The 10,918-nt window shown below is 40.9% G+C and overlaps 1 protein-coding gene across 3 annotated transcripts in view; it reads left to right on the forward strand.

Annotated features, from left to right (window-relative positions):
* Positions 1–6,234, forward strand: part of LOC148543431 (histo-blood group ABO system transferase-like) — an 82,530-nt gene extending 76,296 nt beyond the window's left edge. For all 3 annotated transcript variants that reach the window (XM_088455380.1, XM_088455903.1, XM_088456534.1), the window contains exon 7: positions 5,173–6,234. In XM_088455380.1, the coding sequence (XP_088311506.1) occupies positions 5,173–5,893 (721 nt within the window). In that variant the 3' untranslated portion in view covers positions 5,894–6,234. The remainder of the gene's footprint in view (positions 1–5,172) is intronic.
* Positions 6,235–10,918: the final 4,684 nt, after the last annotated feature.

Below are 10,918 nucleotides of genomic sequence, written 5' to 3' on the forward strand. Positions count from 1 at the left end.
GGACGCTATTTAGCCAATAGGAAAGCTGACAGGCAGTTCTTATTGGCTCTTATTTGGAATATTTAAGGGAAAGCTCTAAGATTGGTCCGAAAAAATGTCTGTCAAGGTAAATAACACTGTGATTGGCTAGCAGCCAGTATAATAGAACTGTCAACCCTGAGAACGGGTTGACCCTATGAGTAAGCTGTTCAAGCGAAACGTGCGTCAGGAGACACGCGGCACACGCCGTTAATGTGTGCTATGTATTTAGCAAATATTGCACACGCCGTTAATGTGGGCCATGTATTCAGCAAATATTAACTAAATAGGAGATAATAGACACGCGACACATGCCGTCAATATGTGCTATGTATTCAGCAAATACTAACTTAATAGGAGATACGCGGCACACGCTGTTAAATGTGTGCTATGTATTCAGCAAATTTTAACTAAATAACCACTATGAAAGTATATTGTTGATAAGGGTGTCTGTCAGACAGGTGGACAACATAAGCGGGCGCACGTGTATTAAACCTACCTCCGTATGTTTGACAGTCAATGTAAATGAGAAAATGATATGGAGGAACACCATGTGCTAAACCTGTTATTCTAACTGAGTTAGTAATCATTGGAAGGAATGTGAAACAAACCTATATTAGTATTCCATACTTTATGTATTTAATTGGTTATTTCACTTGAAGTCAATAATCATTAGAGGAAATATGCAATATATATAAATAAAATCTGCACTTATTTTCCATAAGAGGACCAAGAGCCTATGAGACATACTAATTAAGAGGGATGTATGTGCAGAAAGAGAATTTTCGAGTATGCACAAAAAGATACAACTTATACATGGACATTTTGTTGCCAAGTGGATATAGTTCAGCACAATAACTGTGTGATTCAATATTTAATCTCTCTCCTGATTTTGTACTTATGATTGTCATTATGGTGTAATTCAACATCTTATGAAATATAAGGGACAGCGTTATCTGTATACTGTATTTTAAGATATACAACAATCCCTCAGTACAAATTGTATAATAAGATCTGCAAATAAAAGTTTTTATTAGATACAATATCAGTGGAGTATTTTTCAAGAGATACCAAAACACAGAGATTGTGTGATACAATACAAGTTTTATTGGAGAATAATTATACAGATATATATTAATTCTTATGAAATTCTGTTTCTCTATATGATATATTGCAAAGGGGAAATGGCATAAACACTTAACTATTGAATTACTGCCTGCAAGACCTTAATACCTATACCCTATATGTGTACAATACATACCTTCGTATTTAATGATACTAATTGATACGGAAATTTAGTATAAATATTAGTGATATATGAAAATATTATTATTGGTACATATCGATATGTCCTCAGATCTACAGACACCCGAATAACCTTTAAATAACATACAATGTAATAATGAACATTAAATACAGAAGACAGATAGTGGTTTAATTGTTTAATTGAATTTTAATTTCACATGGTTTAATTTTTGTGATACACATATTTGTTTTCAATATTTCGTGGAGGTTTTAAGTATAATACCAATAAAGGCTAAGTTTTAAAAGACAATAATCTTTCTACAACAGTCGATATAATGACTAAAAATGTGTTCAGTAATAAGTCCATGAGTGCCCCATAAAGGAATTACTTCTCCTCTTTGGATTTTTTTTATGTTATTATTTCTATTCCAGGGTGCACCTTTTCCGGTATATACTATATAAAATAACAATTTACTTATCTCAAGTATATAAAGTGTTGTGAATATTGTAAGGAAGGACTTATAAGAGACTTACATATCTGTGCAGGTAATTCTTTTTCTACATTCCCTGAAAAATAACCCAAGTCAAGTGACCTGGGAATCCAACCCAGGTAGCTGCCAGGGATGGACCCAGGATGGACCCGGGTAATGGTGCCGTGTAAACGGCGCTACCCGGGTTATCCAACCTGGGTCATGCCTAAAATTAGCTGATTGGTGGTTGGGGAGAAGTCATCTCCCACTTTTTATGACCTCACAAGTTCAGCAGGGCAAACCCGGGTTGAGAGTGAACCGGGCTGACCTGAGAATAAGTGTCAAACAAAGGGAAAGGGAAAATTGGAAAAAATGTTGCACAGGCAGTTTAAATGGAGGTGTAAATATTTATGCCACTATTCCCAGAATAATTTATATCAATGTAAATATATATGAAATATCAGGTAGTGGTGGTGCTCACTAGAGTTAGGTACATAAGTAATTAAAAAAGAGGAAAAAGAAACTCTGTTTGGTGAGCACTCTAAGTTTTGGTAAATCTTATATAAAATAAAACATAACTTTTAATGTAGATAATTAATATAATTAGACTCACTGTTGTATAGAACACTAAAAATTTATATCACAAAAAATATCAAAAAATTGTTATAAATCTAATACACTTGAAATCCTAGAAATCCTGTGTATTTTTATTAGACATATACAAAATATGTAAATATACACAATAATATTAGTAAATTTCAAACACCCTCCTATATATCAAAAAAGAGCTAAATATACAGACAATAAAAGACAATTACAATCAAGCTTAAATAGCATATTTATGCAGACATCGGTTTATCCCCTAAAGCATATCGTGAATACATCCTTGCTTAAATAGCATAACCCTACAGGCATCAGTTAATCCCCTAGTATACAGCATGAAAGTATCTTTAATTTAGGTTTAGAAAAGTCCGGGCATAGGAACTGCCAAACCTCATTCTACTTCTCCTCACTTGGACCACGGTCTATCTATGAGGAGTGAGAGATTGCTGGAAAGGCTGGTTGCCCTTAGAAACAACAGTATAACCGCAGTGTTACTCAAGTATTCATTTCTGCTGTTAGGGGTCTTACTGTGTAGAATTGGACCCCTAATGAGAGAACTACTAACTCAGAGGTAGCCATCAGTTAATAGAGGGATAGAGAAGTGACAGCAAACGTCAATTATAATAAAATATGATAATAATAAAGATCAATAATACTCAACGCTATGTCTATCCTGAATGAAATTCTATCTCAGTGAAAATGCAGCTCTAACATTGTAAATGATGAAAACAGGCAATAAATTCCATTCACATAAGTTATGTCACTAATACTGCAATATAATATAATAACATTTAGGATACACCCATATTGTCACTGTATGAATTGCAATAAATCAGCTCATTTCCATCCAGACAATTACATCAGGTGTGACATTTAGTAATAAGGCCAATTAATTACTACGTTGTAAATAATGAAAACAGACAATGAACTCCATTCACAAAGATTGTGTCCTTAATATTGTGGTATAGAATATTGACACTTAGGACATATCTAAGAAATCATCATATGAAACATAGTAGGTCAGATAATTTCCGTATAGATAACTACATCTGATATACCATTTAGTAATGGAGCCAACTAGTCAGAAGATAAAGTGACTGCATGTATATAACTATATCTTTGTTGTCACAAAAGATAAATAGTTATATAAGAAATGTTAAGTAGATAATTGAAATAGGATACAGCGTATTTCAATGTTAATTGTATCAGAGTATAACCGCAAGTGACCTCTACATTTAAATCCTATTTGTATCTCAATATGAGCAGCAAATAACTGCTAACACGTGTACTACCTATTAATGCAATGATCCCTTATTTTAACAGGATACAATTTAATGGATCTAAACAAAAAGCTGGATTAACGTGAATAATATATATCCTAGTAATACCAGCAAAATATATAGATATTCTGACGTATATAAATTAGTCCCTATATAATCAGATGAAATCCGCATAGATAGTTACATCTGGTATAATAGGGAATGCTGAAAATAAACCTGTCAAATAAGAGAAGTAACTACATATAATTAAACAGATCAATGGTACTATAGTATAAATGACAGTTGAACAAACGTGTTTACATTAATACGAGATACATCAAGTGTAAAAATTTACTTATCAGTGAATGCCCGCAGGTAACCTCTATCATGATAAGTATACCTATTACCCAGAAGGGGATATAAATTTTGAGTGTTCTATACAACAGTGAGTCTAATTATATTAATTATCTACATTAAAAGTTATGTTTTATTTTATATAAGATTTACCAAAACTTAGAGTGCTCACCAAACAGAGTTTCTTTTTCCTCTTTTTTAATGACCTGAGAATAACCCCGATTGAAGGTGCAGTGTAGACGGGGTCTAACCTGGGTCTGACCTGGGTTGGAGCCATGGGCCCGATTCAGACCTGTTCGCTAGGCTGCGTTCGCACGTAGCCTGCCGATGATTGCAATGTGCGCATGAGTACAAGACGCAGTGCGCAAACTAGTCAATGCGATCGGGAAGCGCTCGCACCCTGTACAAAGGCGCCTCGCTAGAATGCGTGACAGGACGAGCCGTTTGTGGGTGATGACAGGATTTGATCGATGGAAATGGGGGGTGTGGTGGTGCGAACGCAGGCGTGTCTGTGCATCTTAACGCCATTAATACACGTCACGTGGCTGAATTACACACTGAAGCACTCACAGTGCTTGCGGTAGGGTATGGTCAGCCACAAGTGCTGCGTATGGGTCCGATGTTACTCGATGTTACCGATTGTTGAATACACTTCCTGGAGATGATGTGTATTACTAAAGGAAAGTGGGCGTCTTAAGACAGGCTGGTGGGCATCTAAATACACACCGCGAGCGCACGCCAAGACATAGTGTGTGTGCTAATGTTTTGCCATGTGATTGCGGGATTTGCATACTTTGGCAGCTGGCCACTGTGTGCGAACGCATCTAGCGAGTGTTTCTGAATCAGGCCCCATGTCCGAAAAACCCAGGTCAGACCCGGGTTTTTAGTGGAAAAGGGGTATCAGTAGCACTGAAGGTGGAACTACAGTAGAATGAACCTGTAGCTAATACGGTAGATGTCTGAGAATGTTCACAACGCTAAACCAACTCCCAGCCAATCAGAGAGTGTATACATTTTTACAGCATTAGACCAACTGGCATCCAATCAGAGCTTTGGAGTGTTCAAGTAGTCAAAAACAGATGCAGCAAGAACTGACATGATATCTACTGTAGCTTACAGCTAAGAGATACACCACTCTGCTTTCTAACAGTCACCATGTTTTGCCATACTAGTGTATGAACTAGTGAATAGTAAATAATAGTATTTGCTTTTTCTGTTTTCAGGTACACAGTGTTTGTCCAGACTTTTATTAAAACCGCTGAAAAGTTCTTCATGTTGGGGCATAAAGTCAACTATTACGTGTTTACAGACCGTGTCGGTGACATTCCCAATATAACTCTCGGTGAGGGCAGACGCATGGTCATCCTGGAGGTTCCCAGCTACAAGAGATGGCAGGATGTGTCCATGAGGCGCATGGAGATGATCCGAGATCAGTCCCACCAACGGTTCATCAGTGAGGTGGATTACCTGGTGTGCGTGGACGTAGACATGGAGTTCAGTGACCATGTCGGGGTGGAGATATTAAGTGATGTGTTTGGCACGCTTCATCCTGGCTTCTATGGAGCACCTCGCGAGGGTTTCACCTATGAGCGCAGACGAGAGTCTACGGCATGCATTCCTACAGATGAGGGAGACTTTTACTACGCTGGGGGATATTTTGGTGGCTCGGTAGAAGAGATCTACAAATTGACCAATTTCTGCCATAACGCTATGATGACAGACAAGGGAAATAACATTGAGGCTATCTGGCAAGATGAGAGCTATTTGAACAAGTATTTTCTTTATCACAAGCCAACAAAAATTCTATCCCCTGAATACCTGTGGGTCCTCAGTTACGGGATGCCAACATACATGCAAAGAAGAAGATTTCTGGCTCTTGCGAAAAATCATGCTGCAATCCGGAACAAACGGGGATTAACGCGCATAAGTCAAAGACTTTTATAGCTGGATATGATTGGGCAGTTGTAACACCATAAAGCAGAATGATCCGTTTTGGAAACATAACTGTAGGGAAACTTGAATACTGGTATAGATTTTTCCGTTAAGTCCTATTTTTTCCCTTAGCTCAGCAACAGCCGAATAACCGGCAATCTAATTAGCATGAAGTCATTATTCAAAGCTCATCCCCTCTCCTCCGAATTATAGCATTGGACACAAGACCATCAGTGATTGGAGATTCACATGAAGATGCCTTAGTGTTGCTGAGAATAGTGGTTGCAGTAGATGGGATTACTATGGGCCTCATTTACTAACGAGTTTTATCACCAAAACAAGTGATAAATGTCACTGTGTATGATAAATGGTGCTCCAGCCAATCAGCTCCCAACTGTCAACTGTTAGAAAAATGACAGTTGGGAGCTGATTGGCTGGAGCACCATTTATCTTACACAGTGAAATGTATCACTCGTTTTGTGATTAAACTCATTAGTAAATGGGGGCCTATAACTGATGTACAGTACGTCTTTGCTTTAAGCATCTGTTGACAAATTGGTTTTCTCACTGGTCATAAATCCTCCCGCTGAGCAATATATGGGTCATTTTTGTAAGGTGCCCTTTTATGTTTGCTAAAAATAAAATGTCACATCCACCATATTCATTCTTGCTCACTTGGGGTAGATTGCAAGTTGTCAGCAAGAGAAAGCCATGTCTTTTTTAAGTGCGTTGAACTAGGTTCAAGGTCCGTATTGAATTCACTACCTAGAAGTGGCTAGACACGGCCTTGCCAGAGATGCCATGCGTGGAGCAAGAATAACCAGCAGCCAAGCAATGCATTACAATGTTAAAAGTAGCACAGAGTGTTTCAGCTCATGACAACCATCATTTACATAGAAGAGGCTAACAGGCTAACGTGTAGTTGATCTGCTTCTTTACAGCAGCTCAGAGTAATGCATACTTATCGACTTTTAAATTGTCTTTTCTGGGGGCAGCCAGAGAGGACCATGTGCTCTTAGAGTCAGGGGGCGGGACCAGGCTACAGCCGTCATTAGGCCCCACCCCTTTACAGTAAATCCCCGGGATTTGCGGGTCCATGAGGAGGGGCGGGGTTATATGACACAATTTGCATAATTAACCCCGCCCCCCTCCCTACGGACCTGCAGATTTCTTGGAAAATCTCCACATACTTGCCTACTTTTGAAAAAGCATTTCAGGGAGATTGTGAAAGCAGCACCTATGAGCGCGGCGGTAAAGTGGGCGTGTACTGCTACATCTGAGAGGCGTGTCATAACATTTATTGCATCCAAATGTAAATGAGCCCCAAAGCAGCCCCAAAGCAGTTAGTAAGATCTACGTGTTGATGAAAACACACAGATGCTTTTCAGAAAATGCATGTAGCCATAGGGATCATTGTGCCTTATAACTAGGGATGTGCAGGCTCGGATAGGTTCGAGTTTGCACGTGGAGTTCGGATTTTTCCCTCCAAAAAAACGGAACTCAGAACGAGGCAAAACGTCATCTTACATGGACGAACATCATCATTCCTGGACTTTTGTCCAGGAATGATGATGTTCGTCCATGTAAGATGACGTTTTGCCTCGTTCTGAGTTCCGTTTTTTTGGAGGGAAAAATCCGAACTCCACGTGCAAACTTGAACCTATCCGAGCCTGCACATCCCTACTTATAACCAATGCAGGGAAATTATACTAATGATCCTATTTGAATGTACATATCTCTCTTTTTTTTGTATATGACATATACTCTTCAGGGAGACAGGGAGATTGCTACTATTTCAGGGAGTCTCCCTGACAATCAGGGAGAGTTGGCAAGTATGTATATAGTTATATACAGTATATGTAACACTCAAAAGTTTAGACCAAGACTGGCGCTAATTAAAGTACTAAATGGAAAAAGTGCAGCTGTTATAAAAGTAAAGGCTATACAGTGCCCACCAAAAACAACCAAATAAAAAAAATTAAAATTAAAATTAAATTAAAAAAATTAAAACTGCGCACCGCTTCCTCAGTAATTAAGGTCTCAAATACTCATATCAATAAATATATTTATTTTTAGACAAGAGAAAAACATTAAATAAATAAAACACATTGCTGATATAAATATGTATAAATATATGTTAATAATAATCAAAGAAAGGGAAAGGAAAGGGGATTCTGCTAATAGAAATGAGAAATCAGTGTTCCAAATGTCTGCACCGCAAGGATTGTTGAATATAATTAGGAGAATGTTCCGTGTCAACATAAACCCAGTGTAAATAAATGTAGCAAATCAGCCCATCAGTCACTGTATGACATACCACTTGTATAGATGCCAGTTATGAGAGCGGGTTTGCCCCAGTATGCTGTAATATATACCAGCATGTGCCAACTCACTTGGAGGCGTTATAGTCCTGGCTTGGGCTTTATTATGACAATGTCTCCAAAGTCCCGAATAAGCAAGTTCTCATATAGTAAAGCCCCTCCGTCAGCTCAGCACAGGAAAGTCCCAGTTACTGAGGAAGCGGTGGTGCACAGTTTTAGTTTTTTTATTTAGTTAATTTTTTATATACAGTAGATGTAACCCTTAGTTAAAGTTCTGTTATATTTATATCATAGGATATGTAGGGATTTTGGGGGAGTGTACATTGGTAAGGGGTTGTTTAATAAAGATATTGCTGCCCCTATTTGCAAATTCAGTAACATATGTGTGTATTCTTGTATTTAATGTAAATCAAAAAAGTTACAATAAAACGTTATTTAAATTTAATTTGACATATGTGGCTTTGTCATGTATTATTGTTCCTGTAATAGAAAAGCTGGACTTATATGCGGTGACTAGGAAGTGGTCTGAAGTGAATGCGTTATGGGAGTGTTATGTGACTGCGGCTCTCAGATGCAGAGCCGCAGTCACAGAGACCATGTTCAGAGGGAGACGCTGCAGCTGCCACAGTGCTGGTGCAAGCGTCGGTGGTGCACATGTCAATGGTGCACATAAAGGTGCACCGATGGTGGCGTGTCAAGAATCACCAGCAGTGTTACAGCGTGCAGAGACGCTGAGAGTGGGTGTTCCAGGACTCACACAGGGCCTGATTCAGACCCGCTCACAAGCGCTATGCACTCGCAAGCGGGTCGATGGCCGGGCAGTGTGCATGCGCCGCGTGCGCAAGCCCCGGAGCGAATGAGAAATTCACTTGCTCCGGGGCTCGCTACAAATGGGGCGGCTGTTAATGCTGATCGACAGCTCGCCCCCATTTTGTAGACGGGGAGGGGGGTGGCTGGACAAACGGAGGCATTCCTGAAGGAACGCCTGCCATTTGTGGGCGGCCCTACTGACATCACCAGTGATGTCAGTAGTGAGCTTCCAGCTCTATTAAAGCCGGAAGCTCACTGGGGCTTGCGGCAGATGAGACCCTACCACAAGGGTCGCGACCATCGTGACCATCACTGGCCACGCGCAAAAGCTGTGGGTGATGGCTTTTTGCGAGCGGCTCTGAATCAGGTCCACATTCAGGTGCTGGAACAGGGAAGGCTGAGATTGGCATTTACCACTCTGCAAAAAGAGGCATCAGAAGACGCAGCAGTATCCACATCTGAATCAGACCCTATGGGGTAGATTTACTAAGATGGGAGTTCTATTAAGAAGTGATGTTGCCCATAGCAACCAATAAGATTCCAGGTATTATCATCTAGAAGGTGCTAGATAAATGAGAAGCAAAATCTGATTGGTTGTTATGGGCAACATCACTTCTTAAACATCACTTCTAAATATACCCCTAAATGATTACACTCCCGGGTATTTTCGGGACTCGAAAACTTCCAGGAACCCAGAATTGGCTTCCCTAGTGCAGGTGTCCAGGTTCTAATAGTAATGAAAAAGGCATATTCCCATGTGTGTGGCGGCCATCTTGGGAGGATACAAAGTGTGATTAATTCTTCAGTGGTTCTGTTGGTCAAGGGCAAAAGACAGCAATCAAAATGGTTGCAGTTCCTGTCTGCTGTGCTAGAAAATCTGGTCCAAACACTGGGGCTGATTAAACATTTTCCAGTAAGAACCCGGTACATGGGGGGCGTGACCGCAGATAAAGGGGCGTGGTCACGTATAAAGGGGCGTGTCCATGGGGGCTGCAGGCCCCGGACGCTGGCTGGTTTAGAACTTGCAGTAAGTGTTATACTGCATGTTCTGTATACCGGCACTGGCGACGGTCAGGACAGAGAAGCACGGAGGTCGGAGAAGATCTGGCTGTCACTCAGCAGCACTGCGGGAGTTCTGTGTCCCAGCAGCGCTGCTTAACTGCTTAATAAATCTGGCGAGTGTACCAACCCGGTACAAAATGGTACAGCCCCGTTTGCCAGTACAGACCATTAAAAAATGGTACTGTACCGGCTAAAACAGTATAGTTGGAGGGTATGGTATTGCACAGCCGCAGGAGGGAGGCCGTTGTACAATACCGTACCAGTAAAATGCGACACCTCCTGCGTGCATCTGCGATCTCAGTGTAGCATCTGTAGACACTGCTTACTCAGCATGGCTGTCGGAACCCCTCTGCCGGGTCCAGGATGTCTGCATCTGGTGACGCAGTGAGGAGGCACAGGCAGCTTCTCATAAAGAGCAAAGAAAAATAGGCCTGGGTACTGGATCCCGGCAGCCAAAGGTAAGTTGCCTTACCCTAACCCTCCCCCTAACCCTCCCCTTAACCCTAAGCCACCTTTCCCGCAGCCTAACCCCAACCCTCTCCCGCAACCTAACCCTAATCTTCCCCCCTCGCATCCTAACCCTCCTCCCCCGCAGCCTAACCCTAACCATCCCCCTAGTGCCTAACCCTAACCATCCCCCTAGTGCCTAACCCTAACCATCCCCCTAGTGCCTAAACCTAACCTTACACCTATGCCCCCCCAACCTAATACTTATCGTCAGGATGCCCTGGCAGTCGGGATTCCGGCACCAGTATTCTGAGCACCGGCATCCCGACCGCCGAGATGTCAACTTCATCCCGAAAAATCAATATACTTTCCTTCCTTCTGGGCAGTACCTGACTCA

The sequence above is a fragment of the Taudactylus pleione genome, unplaced genomic scaffold (assembly GCF_031769625.1).
Source record: "Taudactylus pleione unplaced genomic scaffold, aTauple2 ptg000003l, whole genome shotgun sequence".
In the NCBI taxonomy this organism is placed as follows: Eukaryota; Metazoa; Chordata; class Amphibia; order Anura; family Myobatrachidae; genus Taudactylus; species Taudactylus pleione.